Genomic DNA, 23,116 nt, shown 5'->3' with positions numbered 1-23,116 from the left:
ATAAATACACACTTTATTTTTTGCTGTGTATTTATTATGTACCCTCACCGAATCCAAATGGTTCTTCCGTCTGGACTCTGTACGTAAAAATTTCTCTAATAAAATCCCATAGAACTAACATAAATTTCATACAAAAATACCAAATTTATCTTATAAAATATTAATGCGTAATTTCATGAGTAGATAAGTCACTCTTGATAAGGCTCCACTTAGAAGAAGTGTGAACTTTGTGTTGTCTAAGGAAAGAAATTGTGTTCAAAACTTAAATTTTAAAGTCCTCTGAATAATTATTCAAATTTTAATCAAAAATTTAAAATGAATATGTTCTTATTTAAATATTAATCACTTAAAATTAGTTCAATTAAATTTGAAAGAACTTGTTATATAACATACATAATCAAAATTGTGTGTGTGCGCATATAATTTTGAATGCTTTTATATAATTAATAATCATAATTTTTAGTTAAAATTATTTTTCAAATTAACTAATTATGCTCATTGAGCTAGAAACTAATCTAAAAATAATGATTTCTAATTCAATTTAATTTTATCTTGAATTTAAATCAAAATTTTAATTTTTAAATTTAGATTTGCTAACTCAAATACTACTTCATATTATTCTTAAATTTATCTCAAGACAAAAATAATAATTATTTATTTTACTTATTTAAAATAAATTCGATTTTAAAACATTTTATTTTAATCAAATTTTAATAAGATATACTTAAATCTTCTCCTAATCCCATTAATTCTACTAGTTAATAATTAATAAATTAATACTAAGCCCATATTTAGTTAAATAATTCATTTCTAAATTTTTAGACATGTTTTATTATGCTTTATTTTTATCATTATTTTCTATATTTTTTATCCTTCTTTTAAATTTAAAAATATTTACTTGTATATTGATATCTTATTTTAATAATAATATTTTATAAAATAAAAAATGCAATAAAATTTAAATTAGGCATCAAGAAAGAGAATATTATAAATATGAGCATGATATTTAATTTAAATTAGCAATATGATCATATGTTTAAAAAAAAAACAAACTAGTCAATTTGGCTAGTTTTAAATCATCTGATGCATTTACCCCAATTAGCAAAATCAAAATTTAAAATTATTATAACAATGCGCAAAATAATTTGATGTATTTAATGAAATGTGTCAAAATGAAACTTTTATTATGTCCTCTGATCGGACGTAGATCTACGTTCGGTCAAATGATTGTTACTCGATTTTTGCTAGGTATTTGGTCGGTATTGCTAGGTATTGTTTGATAATAACGAGGAATATCACTCTTGGAAGACCAATACCGAGCAATACTGAGTAATACCAAAAAATACCGAGTTTTTTTGGTATTACTCGGTATTGCTCGATATTGTTCGGTATTTTGTATTCACATAATGATATTTCTCGTTATTATTGGTATTGCTCGATATTTCTCGTTTTGTGCCTGCGATCTTAGTGCCGGCCGAATGTAGCTCTACGTACGTTCACCGGACCAAATAAAAACACGTCAAAATGACTCATTTAATGAACTGTTTGGCTTATTCTAAATATGTCAAACAGTTCAGTACTTTAATAAAATGAGTTATTCTGTTTGCCTAATTTGATTCTTTTCCTATTTTTTTTTTGGGACATTTAAGCCATTTAAGGCAAATTCACACACACAACGCATACACATAGACTGGAACCCTGAACCTCTTAATTGGAAGCCTAAGCTCTCAACCAATAGGCCAAGGAGAGTTGTGTTTTCTAAATTTTTTGATAGTACCTTTCTATTCGTACTGAATAAAAAAAAAAAATTAAAAGAAAAAGTAAAAGTAAAAAAAAAATGGATAAATACTACACCGAAAACCCCCCTTTTATACTAAATTTGCTGCTGAACTGCCGCAGTGCCGCTCCCCAGCCTTTCCCTTCCATTTTCGAAAATCCGTTCCTTCTTCCTCCATAATTACCACGTCGTCATCCGAAGAGGGAAAAGGGGGTAAAGGAAGTCATCGATGGGGTTATTTGAATCGGATTGGTGGCGCGTGGCGGCGGCGACGTTGGCCGTCGCTGTGGCGGCTGCGGCGGGCTTGTGGAGGGCAGTGCGGTTGGTGCACGAGTGGTCGTACGAGAGGAATCTCGACGATGATCTTCGCCGTCGGCTTCCACCTGGGGATTTAGGTTTTCCGTTCATCGGCAACATGTGGGCGTTTCTCCGAGCATTCAAGTCGGGTGTTCCTGATTCCTTTATTGATTCTTTTGTTCAAAGGTCATTCCTCATTTTCCTTCTCTTTCTCTCTCTCGCGTTCTTTCTTTTGTCTTGGGAATAAATGGGGGTTGCTTAGTACTTTTTTATTGAAATTTATGAATGTGACAACAAATATTTTTTAAAATTTGTGGACTAATTTTTAAGATGAAAAAAAAAAATGAATAGTAATAAATTTTAGTGCTTGCGGATGTTTATATATTAAGAATTTCTTATCCGATAACAAATCTCAATTTATTGTGAAGGTTTAAGTCTAATAATTTTTAAATTCAAATTAGAAAATGTCCACATATTATTATTATTATTATTCTTTTTTTGAGAAATTTCTGAGTTCCTTATAGGATTCGTTTATTGATTCGTTCGTCTGCAGATCAGCGTTTCAATGCTCTTCGTCTTCATCTTACTGTCTTTATTGTGACAAGTGTCTTATGCACAGTTTTTACATTAAAATATATGTAAGTGCAGTAACGAGTATTTATGCAAAATTACGATTCATGTTTAGATTAAAAAAATAAAATAATTTATGAATGCTTTTGCACCAATATGTATTTGTTTTACCTGTTACGACTATATATCTCGATTATTGTAAATATTTAATCCTAAACATTTTAAAAATTCAAATTAGAAAATTTCGATAAATTAATTTTCTTAGAAAGTATTGAATTCCCTTTAAGATTATTTTATTGATTATCGCGTCCCATGTCAGTTGAATTTTCGATCCACATCTCTGTTTTGTTTATGGGATAAAAGTATCTTAAGAACCAGACTTACGAATTTGTTGCGGGAGGAAGTTTGAAATACATTTATTTTTTATTTATATTAAGATGAAAAGATAAAATAAAATGCTGTTTTTTTTTTCATCAAAATTTATATATTTCCAAAATATAGTTCTAAAATGATAAGATTGACTTACTCTTATATTAAGACATTGTTTAATTGGCTAAACAAGAAATGCAATGTATTTGAAATATTTTGGACTTGTTTGAATGAGTTTAAAATAAATACAGCCATACAGGTGATTATTTTTTATATTTGCTTTGAAGTAAAATGAATGCAATGTAAACTCTAAAAATGATGGTGATCAGTGGTCGGTTGTGCTGGGTGGCGGTGGGTGGCAGTAGCGAGTCACGCAGGTTAAGAAATGAACTTAAGCTTGAGCCCCACCCTTATATGTGAATAGATAGGGTCAACACGACTTAAACTATCAAAAAAATATGCGGTCAAGGCATCGACCAAAACATTTATTTTGATACATTCATATTAGGTCTTCAAAGTTTACGATAAAGAAGATTCAGCAATAAAGACATAGAGCCTACGAAGAATCCGATCCTCTATCGATAAGTAAATAAAGTCAATAAGGTTCAATCAACAAATGAAAACTGTCTATAAATATTTCGATGATGGCCGTGTTGATAGAAAATTTCAACCAGAGGAGTCCCCAAACATTTAAAATGCCTCCCATATGCTCATAAAAATTCAAAATTCCAAAAATCACAAAATCAAAATATTTTAAATTAAAATGATCACTAAAATACTTAAAGTAAAATTCATCCACCCTCCGTGATAATTTTTCGAGGTGTATAAGTTTTAAAATACACTTCAGCTCACAAAGTTTAAGTGTTCGATCGAGAATATAACTATGATTCATTCTCAATCCATCTTCTGCTAGTAAATACGTGTCATTGGTCGTCTGATTTTTTATTTGGCCAGATGACTCTGCAAAAAACTCGTGGTTTGGCCAGGCGATTCCGCGTGGTTAATGATTACAACTGTGACTCTCTGACTTTGTGGCTTCCTCAAATTACTCCAATATATTATAGTTACGATAACAGCCAGTATGTTCTCTAATGACGTCAAATCTTTGAGATATGAATTAATATGATATAATTGATAGGGCATAAAGCCCTTTGTTAGCTAAGGTGGATCCAGATTTGTCCCCTTAGGCGAATACTCATTCCAGATCTGCAAGGTTCCCTTGGATGAAGCAACCCATGGCTGCTGACAAGGATCCTTCTGCCATGTTAGGTCGACTACCTCCTCTGACTAAGTAGACCAGGGACCATAATGTCCCAGGACGACATAACCATGGGATCTTGATCGGGTTCATCATTATTCTCCCCACCATCCGCTTTAAGTGCAAGATGATGAAATTTCTATTTTAAATATTAAATTTTAAAAAGAAAACCCATGCTGCTACTATATGTCGGATACCATGTATCAATTCAATATTACGTATCTAATTGACGACTAATCTTAATCGAAACTTCTCTCTCAATATCGGGAGAGGGACTTGCTCCTAGAGGAAACCAAAACTCATATCATAAAGTCCTTGTAAAATGAGAGCGAAATCTCTGGGTAGTGTCTTATTTACAATCCAATATTCCTTCTAAAAATTTACCTCATAACTTAATTTGTTAAAACTCTCTTGAAAGCAAGGGAAGCTGGGTCGCAAATTTCGGAGCTCATCCACTCTCCCTCAAGATAGGGAATGCAAATATGTCATTCCCAACTTGGTAATTAATCCTAGAAAAGTAGGAGTTATCAAGACCTTTGATGCACCATAGAGTCCTCCATTTGGTTAAAACTTAGGGAGAAATTAGCTTCAGACATTGTGATGGCAAAGGGTAAGCAATGAAGGTTATATTAAGCAGGGCAGCAATAAAGGTTATATTGGTTATATATAGGATAACCACAAGAGAAGGCAAACAATGAAGGCTCGGAAGTAGAAAAAATTTGGTTTTGGGTTGCGGCAATCTTTAAGGACAGAAGCAGAAAAACACGTCTTAAGCGGCTCAGCACTTGACACGCAAATCTCCTCCCGTTCGATCGATCCAGCCTTCAGCCCAATGCAAATAAGTTGTATGACTCCACCTGAACACTCCTGTTCGATCGACCCCATACATGCGCACGTAAGGCCTCTGATCCCTTTGGTCTAATCGCAGGAAGGAGTGCAAGTCTTGCACTTTTGCTTGTTCCAGCCTTGGACCCTCACTAGAGGGAACTCTCAGCTCTTTCCATACGCATGCAAAAGGAGGTCATGTGCTTAACTTCTCTCGCTTCTGCTTAGTCGACTTTGGACGTTGCACATGAGAGGAGCCCTTTCACTTGATCTCTCGGTCTTGGACGCACGAATGAAGCAAAATGATCAATATTTCTTAGATTTCTGGCAATGAAGGCTAGTAGAAGAACCACTGTTCCTCATAATTCCGACAATGAAGGCCTGTGTGATGAGAATCTGTATTCCTCAGAATTCCAGTAATGAAGGTTGATGGTGAGAACTTATATTCCTCAGAATTTTGGCAATGCAAGCTGGTGGTGGGAATATGTATTCCTCATAATTCCAGCAATGAAGGCTAGTGATGAGAACCTGTATTCCTCAGAATTTCGACAATGAAGGCCGGTGGTGGGAACATGGAGAACTAGCAAGTGCCAACTCCTTCAAGGTATGATAAAGTGCTTGTAACCTCTGTGTCCTCACCCTCGATATCCACAATCGACTCCCTGCTTAGGGAAGTAGCGTACATCATCAATTGCGTGCTTACCATTTCTTTGGTCACCTTAAGCAGGCAATGTACCGTAGTAATGAACTGCCTTACCACCAAGAAAGCCATCTTCTTTCCTACCGCGTGCATCGTCTGGGCAACTCCACGTATCTGGACTGTTCCATCGGGGAGCTTTGAATCCGACGAACTGACTTCTGTCCAAATACGACGTTAGAGGCAACAAAGAAGATGAGAACATGGGCTACAAAGTGGCATTCGTTCAATTTGAGGAATTGATCCCAGTGACGGAGATCTTGGGAAAGGTCGACTTCTTCTGCTGTATAGAAGGTAGATTTGACCTTCTTGTTCATCTCTTAGATCTGAGGGCAGCGGATCGAGAACATGCAAAAGCGGTCAGGATTTGGGGCAAAGAGGGGTTCTTCAAGTGGAGGATTTGATTGCATGTACAACCGCTCTTTCCTCGCTCGGTTCAGCTCAAACACACACTCGAGGGTCGTGGGATCAAGGGCTAAGGGACGGTTGATATTTAACAGCGTGATCCAGGTGAGCCTCCCATGGATCCTCATGCTGGCCATGGGATCAACTACAAATGGACGGTTTGGACTTTAACATTATTGAATGGATTTTAAATTTGTACTCGCACAATTTTAACTTTCCTAAGAAATTGCAACTTTTGATCAGCTAAAGAAATCATTGATGGACAAGTAAATTGAATTAAGAATATTAAGATAGATATGTGGAAGTATATGGGAGGGAATGAGAAATTATGGGGGCAACATCTTTTTTAGACGAGGAATTGAAAAAACAGACTTAGTTTGTTGGGCATATACAATAGATGTTACAAGTTGCACCAATGAGATGGGTATATAAATTGATATATGAATTAACTAGCTAGGAAAATGGGTAGATTAAAAGTATGAATAGAAGTTATGCAAATTAGCCAAAATAGATTTATCATTTCAACTAAAATTCATCTATACTATTAGAGAATGATGATTCATAAAGTTAGCAACAAAGGGTGGGGATAAAGTTAATGTTGGTGATGAGATATGATAATGATGATGAGCTCATTTGTATTTGTACTCCAATTAGAAAGGACATTAGAATAAAGGGTTAAACTACTTGAAATTGTCTGTTTGTACAATTCATGTGTTCATTATTAATGTAATTCATCTACATGGCTGTTTGTTTTTGTTTCAAGATTTTTTCAATATTTTGTTATTCTGGACTTGAAGTTTATAATCGTGGGTGACAAATATATGAAAAATTAGAGTTATCGATTGTAAAGCTCAAAAAACATTTCGCTAGGTTAATGAAATTTGAAGATTATTTTCTGCATTCTATTTGTAGATAAGAAATTAAATTATTGTTTGTGAAGATCTTAGTACTGTTCGGAGCTCGAGTGTCTTACTTAGTTAGATCACTTGCACTATATTACTATTAGGAATGAACAACTGGATAACCAAAAGCTTCTTTATTTTAATAGAAAGCATATGAAGTCAAGTATAGTTCACCCAATATATTTAAGAATAACAATTACTAGAAGTTGAGCATAATTTGGCTTTCCCCACTGTTTTATTCATCATTTGTGGTTAATTGTTTTATGCTCCTTTTCTCCTTTTCTCCTTTTCTCCTTTTCTAGTTTCTTGCTACTATCTTCATAAATATAAAAAAGATAAAATCTTAAATAATAATGGCAGATATGGCCGCATTGGGATATACAAGTCATTTATGTTTGGAAGCCCAACAATTTTGGTTACTATACCTGAAACCTGCAAACCAGTATTGATGGATGATGAGAACTTTGTAACAGGATGGCCTAAAGCTGCTGTTGAACTTGTTGGAAAAAAGTCATTCATAGGAATATCTCCTGAGGAGCACAAGTGGCTCAGAAAACTAACATCAGCTCCTATCAATGGTTACGATGCACTTTCCACATATCTGAAGTTCATTGAAGAAACTGTTGTATCAACACTGGAGAAGTGGGCAGAGATGGGACAAATTGAGTTCCTTACTGAGATTCGGAAGCTTACATTCAGGATTATAATGCATATTTTTCTTAGCATGGAGGGTGACAGTGTGATGGAGTCTTTGGAAAGAGTATACACTGATCTCAACTATGGCATGAGAGCAATGGCAATCAAACTTCCTGGATTTGCATATCAGAGAGCCCTGAAGGTAAACTAACAGAAAATGTTTCAATTCAACTCTAACGTTAAGAATCTGTTAAATATCTATGATCTCTCTCTCTCTCTCTCTCTCTCAATCTCTCTCTCAGTCTCTTTCAATCTCTCTTTCTCTCTTGCTCCTTAAGCTTTGACTTTAATCTTTCCATTTTTTTTTATCCTCTCAAGCCATCTTAAGGTTTTGGAGCCCGCCAGGTATTTCACAATAATCATTATATAGTGCAGGTTGAGGCTGATAAGTCCCATCACTTTGACAAGACACAATAACTCTTTCAATTCTTATTGTTTCTAACTTTAGTATATATTGGATGTGCTGGAATTCTTGAATTCCTCTATCTGTACGTTAGCACCTATTCGGTTTCATCTTTACATATTATTAAATGTAATAAAAACTTAAATTATATATATAATATAATGTTTTACTGTTTTTTGTTTACGGTTCTCTGTTTAGGAAAGTGTTTATTTGTTGTCAAAGAGGAAATCATGGATCACCTACCCTTCTTATCTTTAACCTACCTTGAACTTTAGAATCAATGGAGAATAAATCAATAAAGCCTTCTACTTATTTGTACCTCGTGTAATAGCAACTTTCTTAGATCTTCCTTTTATTTTTCCTTCCATTTTCTCTAATATATTTCTCCTCATTGCTGGTTGTAGAGGAAGCAAGTTTATTGATTAAAAATTCATCCTATGAGCTTAATCAATAATCATTTTTGTCTACGGAAAGTGCAATGAACTAGGAAGACTATCTCATAGGAGTAGCTTAAGCACGCAATGAAAGAGCCCTAAGTTTCGATCATTGAAGGCAAAAAAGAATATGGTGATGTCATAACTAATAAATTTCATAAAAAATAAAATTGGAAAAAATTTCATGCGATGCAAAACCGTCAAAAAAAAATTGGGATACAACAAAAAAAAAAACATGCTCCAATTCCACAGCACTTCAATTATATTCGAGATCCAGATCGAGCATTTTGCATGACCTATGTCAAGGCGATGAATGGCATATTGTAACTATTGAACTCATTATTAACAACAAGTGAACATCTTTGATGAAATAGAACAACAAGAAGATAGTGGAACATAAAAGAGTGTGCAATTTCCTATTATTTAAATAAAAATTTAGATAATGTTGATGGGTGAATCTTAACCTTGATGTCTCTACACAGTACTCATGAAGCCTTCTTTGAGGTTTTGAGAGAAGAAATGAGCAAAATAATAATTTAGAGGGTGCTAATCAATGTTCAAAACTTTGATGATTACAACTCTATTTTCTTTGCTCATGGACTCCAATTCAACTATGAGGTGACTGACACAAGAACAGCCAGACCATGATATTCTTATCATAGTTTATATAGTCATGAAAACTGTTGGAAAAGACAAAATCACCTAACTACTCAAGGACAATGCAAAATTATGAAATGCATGGCATCACGGTAACCACTAAGAGTCCAATTCCATTTGACATAAAGTCCAATCAACAAAAAACAAATTGAATTCCTTAAAAATGCTTCAACAACCGCCATAATTCTCAACAAACCCTACAAACTACTGGATCTGTGGCGTGCTTAGCTTCTATTGTTAATGAGGGTAATTCTTTCTCTCACTATTGCATTTGAAAAAGTAAGGTACTAGATTGTCGACTCAAATGTTATGATCATATGATTTGTGATGATATTATTTTCCAAGACTAGTAATTATTCTTTGGAAGCATCATCGTTGGAATGCCAAGTGGATCCTTCTCTATTATTATTAACATTAAATCTGCCATGGTTTCAAGGGACATTTTCCTTAAATTTGTGCTTTATGTTCCAAAACTTGACTATAACCTACTTTCTTTCGAAAAAGGACTTTTATTGTGCTTAAAAATTCCTCCCAAATGTGTGTGAATTTCAGGTCTTCGATTTAAGATGGTTGCTGGTCTCTTCCTCCTTAGAAAGGTAGAACTCATGTGGCAACCATGTAAAAATGCATCTGTTGTTTAATCTTTAGCATGAATAACAATATTGTGATCATGTCATCAAATTATCGCTTAGGCCCTTCGAATTTCTTGCATTTAAAAAGATTGTTTCCCTTTTCCAAAAAAAAAAAAAAAGGATTTAATCAATTTAAAATTTTTATTTATCCAAACACACAACTCTTTATGTAGTTGCTAGTACAAATCAACCTATGTTTTTTTCATGAGACGAAGTGATGCATGGGGCCATCTTGAGTTAACAGTCAGTATCTCTAGTTGGTTCATTACATTCATTAATGATCACCCTAAAGTCATATGGTTATTTCTTTTGAAAGGCAAATTAGTATTATATTTTAAAATTTCGATTCTATAGTATAAACTGAATTCAATGCAAAAAATCAAGTAATCTAGATCAATAATGTGTATGAATACTATTACTCTACCTATTGGATTAAGGGATTGTCCATTGATGCACGTGTCGTCCAAAAAAAAAAACATTTTAATAGAAGTAGCTTGATAACACATTCCAAAATATTTCAAGGTGGTGTTGTGTTAACTACAACATTTTTTATCAGTGGTATGCCTCTCAAATACTAAATTTTTAAACTCCTTGTCAAACTATTTTCCATACTTGCCCTCATGCCAAAATTATTACATCCATCCAGCCAAAATCCTTGGATGCGTCTCCTTTGTCCACATGCATCTTCAATAGTGCAACAAAATCAAAACTAGATCATGCAAATGTATTTTTGTTTGGGCACCCACAAAAAAACTAGGTGTGAGTGTATTCAGCATCCACAAAAAAATTTTACATCATTATGGATATCATCTTTTTTGAAAATCAACCCTTCTATCCCAAAGTTGATATTCATGAGGATGATTCTTATAACCCCTTTAGCAAACTCACCTGAAACCATTAGCAAATTGATGCAGCAGCTGGCAGCAGCCCAAGTGCCCAGGTGGGGCCCATGATCTCCTTTATCACCTATAAGAGAAGAGGCTTGGGGGGGGGAACTCTTTAGAAAAAAGTTTAAAGGTATTTATTAGAGCATTTTGGGCTATTTAAGGGGGGATATTATGGGGAGTTAGGGTTTATGTTTTGAATTTTATTTGTTGCAGTAGTTTTTGTGGGAGTTTTTGGGTTCTTAATGACTAGTAGGAATTGTGGGAGAGACGATTTTCCTCTTGAATAGTGAATCAACTTGTATCTTATCTTTCTTTGCTTGGAGATTAGTAATTACAGTCCCCTTGGTGTTATTTCTTGATCTATTTGAAGTAAGTTTGTTGTTTTCGATATTGTTGTGTGCTATTTTGGTCATCAAATCCTGTCAAATTGGTATCAGAGCATGATTCGAGACCTATGACGCTGGAAGAGAAACTAGATGGAGAAGTTTGTCATTCAAATCTAAAGTTGAGGAAAGGATTTCGTCAATGGAAGGAAGGTTTTCTAACCTAGAGGACATGATGAAGAAAATATTGGAGCTTCACACTCAACAGACAATATCGAAAGCGAGGGCACCGGCTAGTGGCCATGGAAGTGGGGGAACCCAATATCGGCACAATGAGAGATGATCAACAACAACAACAACAACATTAAGCCTTTGTCCCACTATGTGGGCTCGGCTACATGAATTTTTTTTTCTCCATTGTGTCATGTTAAAAGTCAAATTCTCATTTAAATCTAACAAGGAAAGATCATTTCTAATCTTCTCTTACCAAGTCTTTTTAGGTCTACCTTTACCTTTCTTAACATAAGTCAAATTTAATACCTCTACTTTTTCAACTGGGTCATCGGAAGGTCACTGTTTTATGTGACCAAACAATCTAAGGCAACTCTCCCTAATCTTATCTTCCACTGGAGCTACACTAACCTTTACACGAATATGCTCATTTTGTATCATATCTCTAAGAGTAAAGCCACTCATCCACCTGAGCATCCTTATCTCTGCAACACTTTATTTAGTATTATGCTTCTCTTTTAATGGCCAACATTTGGCACCATAAAGCATTGCAGATCTCACCACCATCTTATAGAATTTTCCCTGTCAAAATAAGTAGTGGCTATTACTGCTGAGATAAAATCAATCCCAGTCATCGCCTCATCCCCTCTTTGGGGCAGGGACGCGCGTGATGAAGGATGGATGAAACCTCAAACCGGCGCAGCGTCGTGTTAAGGGAATATCGAAACACAAGCCCTAAAATGGGTTTTGTGGCATGGGGTGATGTTGCAGGCCATATGGATTGACAATGAGGGATGATCGAGAGGTAGAAATATTGGGAAACTGGAAAAATATGCCACCTCTTGAACTGATAACTAGGAGGGAAATTGGTTAAGGATATAAAATGAGGAGAAACTAGGAGGAAAAAATAAAGAGGGCTAATTTTGAGGAAGAGGATATCTATGAAAGGAGAAGGGGTGGCAGAGAACAATGGAGAGATCACAACAATCGATATAAGGGATGAGCAGGAGTTAGAAGAGGAAGTTAGGGCCGAGGGGATCCGGAGTGGTAAAGCTGAATATGCCCATTTTTTAGGGGAAAGATGCTCATGGGTGGATCAATAGGGTGGAGAGATATTTTACAGTGAATGGGATGATAGAGGAGGAGAGACTCACAACGGCGGCGTTATGCTTGGATGAGAAGTCATTGTCTTGGTATCAGTTTAGAGACATGAGAGATCCAATCTGATCGTGGAGGGAGTTCAAAGATAGTTTATTAGAACATTTCTGAATAAGTTGGGAAGGAGATTTCAATAAGCAGTTCTTTTGTCTGATTTAGAAAGGGACAGTGATGGATTATCAAGAGATGTTTGAGTACCTTTCTAATTGATTGGGGAGGCTATTTGAGATAGTGTTGGAGGAAAATTTCATGAAGGGACTCAAGCTAGAGATCAGGGTTGCTGTTAGGTTATTGAGGCCATGAGGATTTGGGGAGACTATGGAGCTATTTCAATTTGTGGAGGACCAAAACTCACTTAATAGAAGTAGCATTGATAACAGTTTGGGAGCTTCATATGGGACGACGACTACTTTTTTAGCACAAAAGGTACAACCCATGCCCATTCAGATAAAAGTATCCAAGGATAGGGGGTTGGGAGCACGGCTAGAGGCAAATTTCAAGTGGCTGTCTAAGGGAGAGGTTCAAGAGAAGCGGGCTAGAGGATTGTGTTTTCGTTGTGATGAGAAGTTTGCACCGGGCCACCGCTGTTGATCGTTTGCTACAGGTAATTACAGTCTGTGATGAGGAGGAGAATCTATAGAAGGTGGTTGAGGAGGAGGAGCATTTGCACCTAGATATAGCGTAAGTCTCCCTAAACTCACTAGTGGAGTTTACCTCAAATCACACCATAAAGGTGAGGGGACGGATAGGAGGAGAATCAGTAATAGTTTGTTTTGGTGGACAGTGGGGTGACCCACAATTTCATCTCCAACCAGGTGGTGGATAGATTTGGGCTGAAGTTAGTCAACACGGACTGTTTTGGGGTGATGATGGGAACGGGGAAGATGGAGAAGGGTAGAGGCATTTGCCGAGGGTTGATGGTGACATTGCAGGAGATCCAAGTGAAGAATAATTTTCTTCCCTTAGAGTTAGGAAGCACATATATAATTTTGGGTATGAAGTGGTTGCAAACATTAAGGGAAACCATGGTGAACTGGAAAGCATTAACCATGGAATACATGATGGGAGGGAGTAAGGTGAGGATCATGGGGGATCCTAGTTTGTCCAAAACCAGAGTTTCTCTTAAGACCATGGTAAGGGCAATCCAGGGAACAGGGATGTGTTTCTTGGTGGAGCTCCAATGTCTCAAGGGAGGGGAAGCATGATAGAGAGAGGGAAGTTCAAGAGATAGTCCAACCACTCCTGCAGCAAATTAGTGAGGTGTTGCAGCAAATTAGTGAGGTGTTCCAGCTGCCTCAGGGCCTACCTCCCCCAAGGGAGCATGAGCATGCCATCATTTTGAAGGAATGGATATCCTTTATCAGTGTTCGACCCTACTGATACCCACAGATTTAGAAGGATGAAATTGAGAGACTAATCACGGAGATGTTGGAGGCCCAGATCATTCGTCTCAGTGTTAGTCCCTCGAATTCTGTGTTGCTGGTAAAGAAGAATGGTAGTTGGAGATTTTGCATAGATTAACGGGCTCTGAATAAGAAAAAATATGTTGGATAAGTCTATACCAGTCATTGATGAGTTGTTGGATGAGTTATATAGGGTGGCAATATTCTCCAGGATTGATCTGAGGATACCATCAGATCAGAATGAGGCCCGCTGACATCCACAAGATTGCTTTTAGGACTCATGAAGGCAAATACGGATTTTTATGATGCCATTTGTCTTACCAAAGCCCCAGCTACCTTACAGTCGCTTATGAACAAGATTTTTCAACCCCACCTCGCAAAATTGTATTGATTATCTTCAATGAAATTTTGGTGTATAGTCAGTCTAAGGCAAAACATGTGAAGCACTTGAGGGTCATGTTAGAGACATTGAAGAGCATCAGTTGTATGCCAATTTGAAGAAGTGTTCTTTTGCACAACATAGGGTGGAGTATTTTGGACATGTGTCCAAATCAGGAGTAGTTGCAGATCTTTCAAAGATAGAGGCTATGTAAGAGTCGCCCTTACCCAAAATCCTGAAGGAGTTGAGGGGATTCTTGGAGCTCACAAGATATGATGAGCTCTATAGCATGGCCATTGACAAAACAATTGAAGAAGATTGTTTCAAATTGGGAGAGATAGCCACCCAAATGTTTGTGCAGTTGAATAAAGCGATGATGAGTGTCCCTATGTTAGCACTACCAGATTTTAGCCAGCCATTTATAGTAGAGATTGATGCATCATACTATGGGTTGGGAGTAGTTCTCATGCAGATTCTAAGGCCCATAGCTTATTTCAGCTAGGTGTTGATCGCTAAAGCAAGACTAAAATCAGTGTATGCAAGGGAGCTGATGACGATAGCATTGGCAATACAGAAGTGACGACCTTACCTGTTGGGATGACACTTCATAGTCAGGACCGACCAAAGGAGTTTGAAGTTCCTATTAGAGCAGAGGATGGTGACATAGGAGCATCAGCGATAGCTTTCCAAGTTATTGGGTTATAACTTTGAGATTCAGTACAACCCCGAGCTAGAAAATAAAGCTGCAGATGCTCTCTCCAAGGTTAGTGAAAACCCTCAGGTTATTGCTCTATTTCCATGGTGGTGGATTGGGAGGCCTTGAAACGTGAGAGCAAGCAGGATGAAGAGCTGAATAAGATCAGGGGAGATTTACTACAGGACAAGGATGGTCATCCTAGTTACTCTTTGATGGATCAGAAGCTGCTATAGCGGGAATGGTTTGTGCTCTTGAGGTCATTGCCACACATTCTTTTCTTATTGCAGGAGTTTCATGGCACAACTATTGGGGGACATTCAAGAGTTCAGAAGGCATATCATAAACTAACAACAGTGCTATACTGGGTGGGCATGTGGAAGGATGTAAAGGAGTTGGTGGCAAGTTGTGATGTGTGCTAGAGACACAAATATCTGGCTATGGCGTAACAAATCATCAAAAAGCAGACAGATGAACACAAGAGAGACGTGCAGTTTGAGCTAGGGGCAAGGTCTATCCAATTGCACAGACATAAGACTTTGGCTCGACGAAGGAATGAGAAGCTTGAAAAAAATCATATATGTTCTTAAACAATCACTATGATCATGATTTGATTGATTATCAAGGATGATTAAGGTGCATGAATTCTCTCATTGTCAAACTAGTCGTTCAACATTCATAAAATGTATTTCAATTTATAAGATTTCCAAATCATTCATTTCAAATTCCCTTGATAACTACTTCAATTATATTATTTTCTCTATATTTGATGTTGCAATCAGCATATCATCCATATACAAAAGAAGAAATTTACAACAGTTATCAAAATATTTAAAGCAACTGTGATCTGTTTAATATTTTATGTACCTTCTGAAATAAACCTGTCAAATATCCTATATCAATATTTTGGTGTCCACTTTAATCCATATAGGTTGTTTTTATCCTACATACTATTTCTTCTTTTCCTAGAATTGCATTTCCTTCAGGTTGTTGCAATCAGCATATCATCCATATACAAAAGAAGAAATATACATCAGTTATCAAAATATTTAAAGAAGCAACATTGATCTGTTTAACATTTTATGTACCTTCTGAAATAAACCTATCAAATCTCCTATACCAATATTTTGGTGTCTGCTTTAATCCATATAGGTTTTTTTAGCTTACACACTATTTCTTCTTTTCCTAGAGTCACATTTCCTTTAGGTTGAAATATGTACGACTCTTCTTTTAAGTAGCCATGGAGAAAATCTATTTTCACATCCATTTGTTCTAGATGTAAATCCTGCACTGCTATGATGCTCAACACAACACTAATTATTATCATCTTAACAACTGGAGAGAAAGTTTCATTGTAGCGCACTTCTCCTTTTTGTTGAAATCCTTTTATTATAAGCCTTGCCTTGTAACGCTACTTCCATCAGATTTCTTCTTTTAATTTTTAAACTTAATTGTTTTGCAACACTTTGTTGTCATTTAGTAGTTCGATCAATTTCCAAGTTTGATTTGATGTGGGTGATTGCATCTCATCATCCATGACTAACTCTTCTTTGAATCATCAACTTGTATGACTTCATCATAGCACTCTAGTTCACAAGTATATATCAATAATAAATAATATAATGATGGAGAATACCTTTGTGAAGGTCATGAGATTCTATTAGATCTTTTGACTCGGTAGCAGGTCTCTGAGGAGCTCTTTATGATTCATCAACTTGAGCACAATTTTCATCTTTGTTATCCTGATCACTTCATCTTCTATTTCATCATATTTAGAAGAATCCTCTAGAATTTTTTGATTAATATCTTTATTCATTTTATTTTCATTGAATGTGACATCCCTGCTCTTGATTGTGTTTCATCATCTTGAGCACAATTTTTGTCTGTCTTCCTGATCATTTACATCCTCTATCTCAACTTATTTGGAAGAATCCTTTGGAGTTTTTTCATTTATATTCTTATATATTTTATTTTCATTGAATGTAACATCCCTGATCTTGATGAATATTTTATTTTGATAGTCCCAAAATTTATAACTAAATTCATCTAATTCATATCCAATAAATGTATATTTGATAAACTTTGGATCAAGCTTACTCCTGGATCCTTCAGTAATATGAACATAAAAGGCACAACTAAAGATGTTAAGGTGAGATAAACTTACCTCTTTGCCACTCCAAGCTTCCTCAGGTAACATTTCATTCAGAGGGATTGATGGATCATCATTGATCAGATAAACTACCGTATTCATTTCTTCTGCCAAAAACTATTTGGAGAAACCAGCGTGTAATCTTATGCTCTTGACATGCTTAATTATAGTTTTATTCATGTTCTTTGCAACACCATTTTATTATAGCGCTCTTGGGATGGTGAATTCATGTATGAACTTCTCATGATATTCGTCACTATTTTTCTGATATGAGACACTTCAGCTTTAGACTTGTCTTATTTTCAATCATGATTTTTCATTTTTAAAGACATCAAATGCATTTGACTTGTGTTTTAAAAAAGTTATACATACCTTTCTAGTATAAGCATCAATAAAAATGACAAAGTATAAAGACCCTTCTATAAAAAGAATTGGAGTAAGGACCCCATATATGTGTATGAACTAATTCTAACTTCGTTGACTTCAATTTTAAACCAGTCTTTGAGAAACTAATTTTCTTTTGCTTACCATTAATATGACCTTCACAAAAATCTAAATATATAGAGTTTAACTCAGGAAGCTTTCTTTTAGGTTGAAGGGATTTCATACATTTCTTATTCATATGGTAAAGCTTGCGGTGCCAAAGACCTACATCAACTTCTATTTTTGATATTCCAATCAATTCAAATACTTCGTTGATTACATAAAGAGTGGCGCAATTTTACCAGGAGCTGCAACCATAGCTCATTTTGTAACCTTCCAAGAGACTCTTGTGAAGGCTGTTATATAACCTGAGTGAGCAAGTTTCCTTGCAAAAATTAGATTACTTTTCAAACATGGAACATGCCTAACTTCTTCAAATTTTCAAATTGATCCATCTTGTAACTTGATATCAATGTCGTCCTTCCCTATAATGTTGTAGGGCTTGTTGTCTTCCATATATAATTTCCCTAGATTGCCTTGAGTGTAATTTTCTTACACCTTATTTGAACTTACAAGAAATGAAGCACCTAAATCTACAACCTAAGATTTAGAATTATTTAGAGATAAAATCAGATAATCACTTTGAATTCTTCTACAGAAATATTTGTAGTATGACTTTTATCTTGACCTCCTTCATCAGATTTCTTTGGAACCTTGCAGTCCTAGATCAATTTAAACTTCACCAATACCCAACGGCTTTGTTTCAAGTTGTATTACATATTTATTTTGACCCACCTATCACACATTAATCATTTTTCATATGAGAAAAAAATCGAATCGGTCCTCTTAACTTTTTGTACATAATCAAAGTAGTCTCCGTGATGTGATGTTACCAGAAGTTAGCAAGAAATTAATAAGAGCAATTGTTAAAAGCTTTCCAATGTAAAGTTATCGTTCACAACAAAGAAAAATTCTTGAAATTCATAATTTTTAACTTGCTTAGGCAAAGAAGTGCACGTAGATTAGCAAGACAATTCAATCAAACTCCAAAGACAAGAGTAACTTTATGCGGGCTTAACAAAAATCCACAATTTAATAATGAGATGTTTCACCTTGAGGACCTTCTCACTCATTCACTCGTAGGGTTAGCGGAAGAGGATACTCCACACTAGAAGAGAGATCACCACTAGGAAGAAGAAGCTATGATCTTTGTTGATGAGAAGGTTGCCGGCAACTGATGGATTTGTGGGCGTCCCACAATCGACCACGATCTGATTGGGAGATGTTACTCAATTGTCGGTGCCAATGTGAAGGTGATGCGGTCAATGTAACTTTCCACGGAGTCGTTGACGTTCAAGTTCAAATCGAAGAAGGTAGATCGAGGAATGTCCATTCTTCCTTGGTTATCATATACGAACCGAAGATCAACGTTGGGAGCGGCCATGCGTGACCATGGGAGTATCTTGGTGGTGTTCTTTGGAGGAGCTGCCGATTGGAAGGGCGGTGGAGAGGGAGCAGCGGGTGGTGAGGGTTGGCGGTGGATGAGAGGAGGGAGAGGTTGGCTAGAGCTAGGGTTAAGAGTTGGAGATTAAGTTTTAGGAAAATCTGAAATTGATTTCAGAATTTTCCAAAAAGGTAGGGAGGGAAAATTTTGAATTTTAAAATCTTCCGAAAAGGGCTATAGGGGCTAGCAGATTAGGAGGTAATTAGGAGAGGATTTAATGGAGATTGGGATTTAAATAGGAGAGAGAAGGGGCTAGGTGAGGGGCCGGCCATGTATAGAGGGAAGAGGGGTTTTGTTTTAAGTATGTGGGCTCCCAAGGAATAAATAGTGATTGAAATCAAATCTGACTTTAATTTCAGATTTGATTTAAATATGGAGGTTTCCTAAATGGGGTTCTAGCAATAGGAAATTATTTGAATTCAAATATTCAATTGAATTCCCAATTGGAAACTTTCCTGAAACTTTCCTAAATGAATATGGCTTATTTTAGGAAAGTGAATAATGGCAATTGGACTTTTGAATTTCAGATTTTGGGGACAAGGTGGCCAGCGGTCAAGGCTTGGGAAGGAGAGGGCTGTGGGGTGGAGGCCGGTGGCTGGTTGATGGTGGCCGGTGGTTTGGGCGGCCAATGGGGGGCCGGAATTAAAAGGAGGCAGAGGGGAGGACAAGCCGGCGGGTGAATAGGGTAGAGGAGGTGGTTGGATGTAGGGGAAGAGAAGGAAGTTGACGTGCCACGAGTCCCGGAATCCACCAGTGGTTGACGGGTGTTGCTAGGCTCTCTCCTAGGGTTTCTGCTCTCAAGAAATCACAAAGAGATCAAACAAGAAAATCTGAAAATTTTCATTCATCATCATCATCCTTTTACAATGGAAGAGGCCACAATATATAGGCCTAGAAAATAAAATAACAATGACTCAAATACCCCTTTGGTTACAACTCAAACAAACTCAAAAGAAATGATACAATCGTAATTAGTAAATAAACTACAATACATAAATGCATAAAAAATAAAGTCTGTGAATCATAGCCATCGACCTACGATTCCTACGTTGATAGACTCGTCGTATCATACGATGTCCTCATCACTCCGACTATATAAAAGTTATTTCGTGACTCTTTAAATATGGAGCAAATTAATCTTTCCGTTACATCATTGAGATTATGGAAACCTCGTGGTCCTAATATTTCTATTAAAGAATTGAAAGCTATAGTATTGCATTCTGTATTAAAAACTATTTTTTACAATTAATCATCTGCTACGAACTAAATATTCTTTTAAAAAAAAACACTTGAATATCATACTTAAGATAATCATGATGGATTCTTTTTACCAACAATTGATATATTTTTAGATACCATACGTGTGTAGTGGACAACTGAAATTTAAATGGTGCGCTTTCCATCAGTTAACAATTAGCACCATAAATTGCAGGCTAGGAAGAAATTGGTGGAAGTTCTCCAAGCTGCCCTGGACATTAGAAGGGCTTCAAGGGCCAGAGGAACTTCTAAGAAGGCAAAGGACATGATGGATGGCTTAATTGATGTTGAAGATGAAAATGGCAGGAAACTGGACGATGAGGAAATCATTGACACATTGATCATGTACCTCAACGCTGGTCATGAATCTTCTGGCCATATTACTATGTGGGCCACCATATTCCTGCAAGAAAATCGTGAATATTTTGAAAAAGCCAAAGTATGAAAAACATCTGAGAAATGTAAGGTATTTTCATTCCTTAATCGGTCTATAAACTACTAAATGAAAAACTATCTTGGCGATTGTTTTTTAGGCAGAACAGGAAGAAATCAGACGAAATATGCTACCCACACAGAAGGGATTAACACTCAAGGATGTCCGAAAAATGGAATATCTTTCAAAGGTTTGTCTAATATGAATTTTTCTGAAGGATTTATAGATTATGCTTTGAATCCTAACAAGAGATAATTTTTCACTACATGAAGATTATTGATGAGACATTGAGGATTGTGAACATCTCCTTTGTGTCTTTCCGGCAAGCAACAACGAACGTTTACATAAATGGTAAAATTTGCTTGGATTTTCTGTTCTGTTAGTTTTTTCTGAAGTTGAATATGTGATTCTCATAATGTAAATTTACTTTTTATCTTATAGGATACTTAATTCCAAAAGGTTGGAAAGTTCAAACTTGGTATCGGAATGTCCACATGGATCCTGAAGTTTATCCTGATCCAAAGAGTTTCAATCCATCTAGATGGGATGTCAGTAAAACCTTTCTACTCTGATATTTACTCGCTTATGTGATTGTATATGTGATTAAGGCTTTATTTGGGACAGCTTTCCTCTTGCTTTATAGAACAACTTTCTAGTACAAAATTTTCTTGAATTTAAAATTTTTGTACTAGAAAACTGTTTTAAAAAGCAGTATGAAAGCTGTCACAAACTAAGGCTTCGTTTGGGACAACTTTCTTACTACTTCATAAAACAACTTTTTAGTACAAAATTTTTAATTTTTATACTAAAAAGATGCTTTGAGAAGCACTAAGAAAGTTGTCTCAAACTGTGCCTAAGCCTTCGTTTGGGACAACTTTTTATTATTATTTTTTAGTCGCTTTCAAAAAGAATTTGTACTTGAAAATTGCTTTAAAAACAGTAAGAAAAATGTCTCAAACAAAACCTACAAAAATCACATTAGTAGAGCCTATGGAGAGTTATTTATTTCTATTTTTTTCTTGTCCAGGGTCTTGTACCAAGGGCAGGGACCTTTCTTCCCTTTGGTGCTGGTAGCAGGCTTTGTCCAGGAAATGACCTTGCCAGGATAGAGATCTCCGTTTTCCTTCATTATTTTCTTTTTTTTTTTTTTTTTTAAATGTTGTTGACCTCTGATTGTATATGTGATTAAGGCTTCGTTTGGAACGGCTTTTTTTTTTCGCTTTCTTGAACAACTTTAAAATTTTTGAACTAGAAAGCCATTTTAAAAAGCAGTGTGAAAGCTGTCCCAAACTAAGCCTTCGTTTGGGACAGTTTATTATTATTATTTTTTAGCCGCTTTCAAAAAGATTTGTACTTGAAATTTGCTTTAAAAAACAGTAAGAAAAATATCTCAAACGAAACCTACAAAAATCACATGAGTAGAGCCTATGGAGAGTTATTTATTTCTTTTTTTTTCTTGTCCAGGGTCTTGTTCCAAGGGCAGGGACCTTTCTTCCCTTCGGTGCTGGTAGCAGGCTTTGTCCAGGAAATGACCTTGCCAGGATAGAGATCTCCGTTTTCCTTCATTATTTTCTCTTGGGTTACAAGTAAGGCTTTCTCTAGGTTTCTAACTCATAAACCTTCCTATATACCTACTATGATACCATCATGCACGAGAAAAATTATTACATGAGGTGTTCGGGAAAAATTATTCTGTGCGGAGTCCAGACCCCAATGAAAATGCGTCACGTCTGGTATCGAGCTTAGTACCGAGCAGTACCGCGGCTCGGTACCGCTTGGTACCTAAGCGTAAACCGAACGGTTCTCCCATCCGGTCCGCACGGAATAATCTCTCGGTGTTTGGACACGTCCGGAGGCCAATTTGGACGTACAACCTCACTCAATACATAGTGCATTGGATGACGTGGTGCATCCGAATTAGTCTCCGGATGCGTTTGGATACCACACAGAATAAGCTCTCCATACATGATGCCTAAACATACTAAATTTTTTAATTTTTGCAAGCAGACTTGAACGTGCGAACCCAGAGTGTCCAGTGAGATACTTGCCTCACCCAAGGCCCACGGATAACTGTCTGGCAAGGATCACCAAGCTATTAACAACCTCATCGTAAGCCAAAGCATGTATGTAAGAATATTTCAAAGTATTAAAGAATAAAAATCATTACTTATTCTATATGAGTTTCCTTTACAAGTTTTTAAGTTTATTTGAATTGAAAGAAAGATCTTTCATTCCTCATTCACCAACTTTTGGTATAGAGAAAAAGGTTATTAAATTTATTTTAATCAATTAAAATTTATATTGTACTTAAAGTATAAGAAACGTATTTGAGGGCCATGCTGAACAAAATGGC

The 23,116-nt window shown here is 36.0% G+C and overlaps 1 protein-coding gene across 1 annotated transcript; it reads left to right on the top strand.

Moving 5' to 3' along the window:
- Window positions 1-1,890: 1,890 nt before the first annotated feature.
- On the top strand, window positions 1,891-22,909 carry LOC110094431 (ent-kaurenoic acid oxidase). The gene is made up of 8 exons (XM_020819662.2): window positions 1,891-2,260; window positions 7,461-7,938; window positions 20,506-20,769; window positions 20,864-20,953; window positions 21,036-21,114; window positions 21,205-21,311; window positions 22,228-22,349; window positions 22,771-22,909. The coding sequence occupies exons 1-8, from the start codon at window positions 2,007-2,009 to the stop codon at window positions 22,874-22,876; spliced, it is 1,500 nt and encodes a 499-aa protein (XP_020675321.1). The 5' UTR covers window positions 1,891-2,006; the 3' UTR covers window positions 22,877-22,909.
- The last annotated feature ends 207 nt before the right edge of the window (window positions 22,910-23,116 follow it).

Source organism: Dendrobium catenatum, unplaced genomic scaffold, assembly GCF_001605985.2.
Source record: "Dendrobium catenatum unplaced genomic scaffold, ASM160598v2 fragScaff_scaffold_629, whole genome shotgun sequence".
NCBI classification, from domain to species: domain Eukaryota; kingdom Viridiplantae; phylum Streptophyta; class Magnoliopsida; order Asparagales; family Orchidaceae; genus Dendrobium; species Dendrobium catenatum.
The sequence above is the reverse complement of the archived record's forward strand: the minus strand, read 5'-3'. Positions and strand labels throughout refer to the sequence as shown.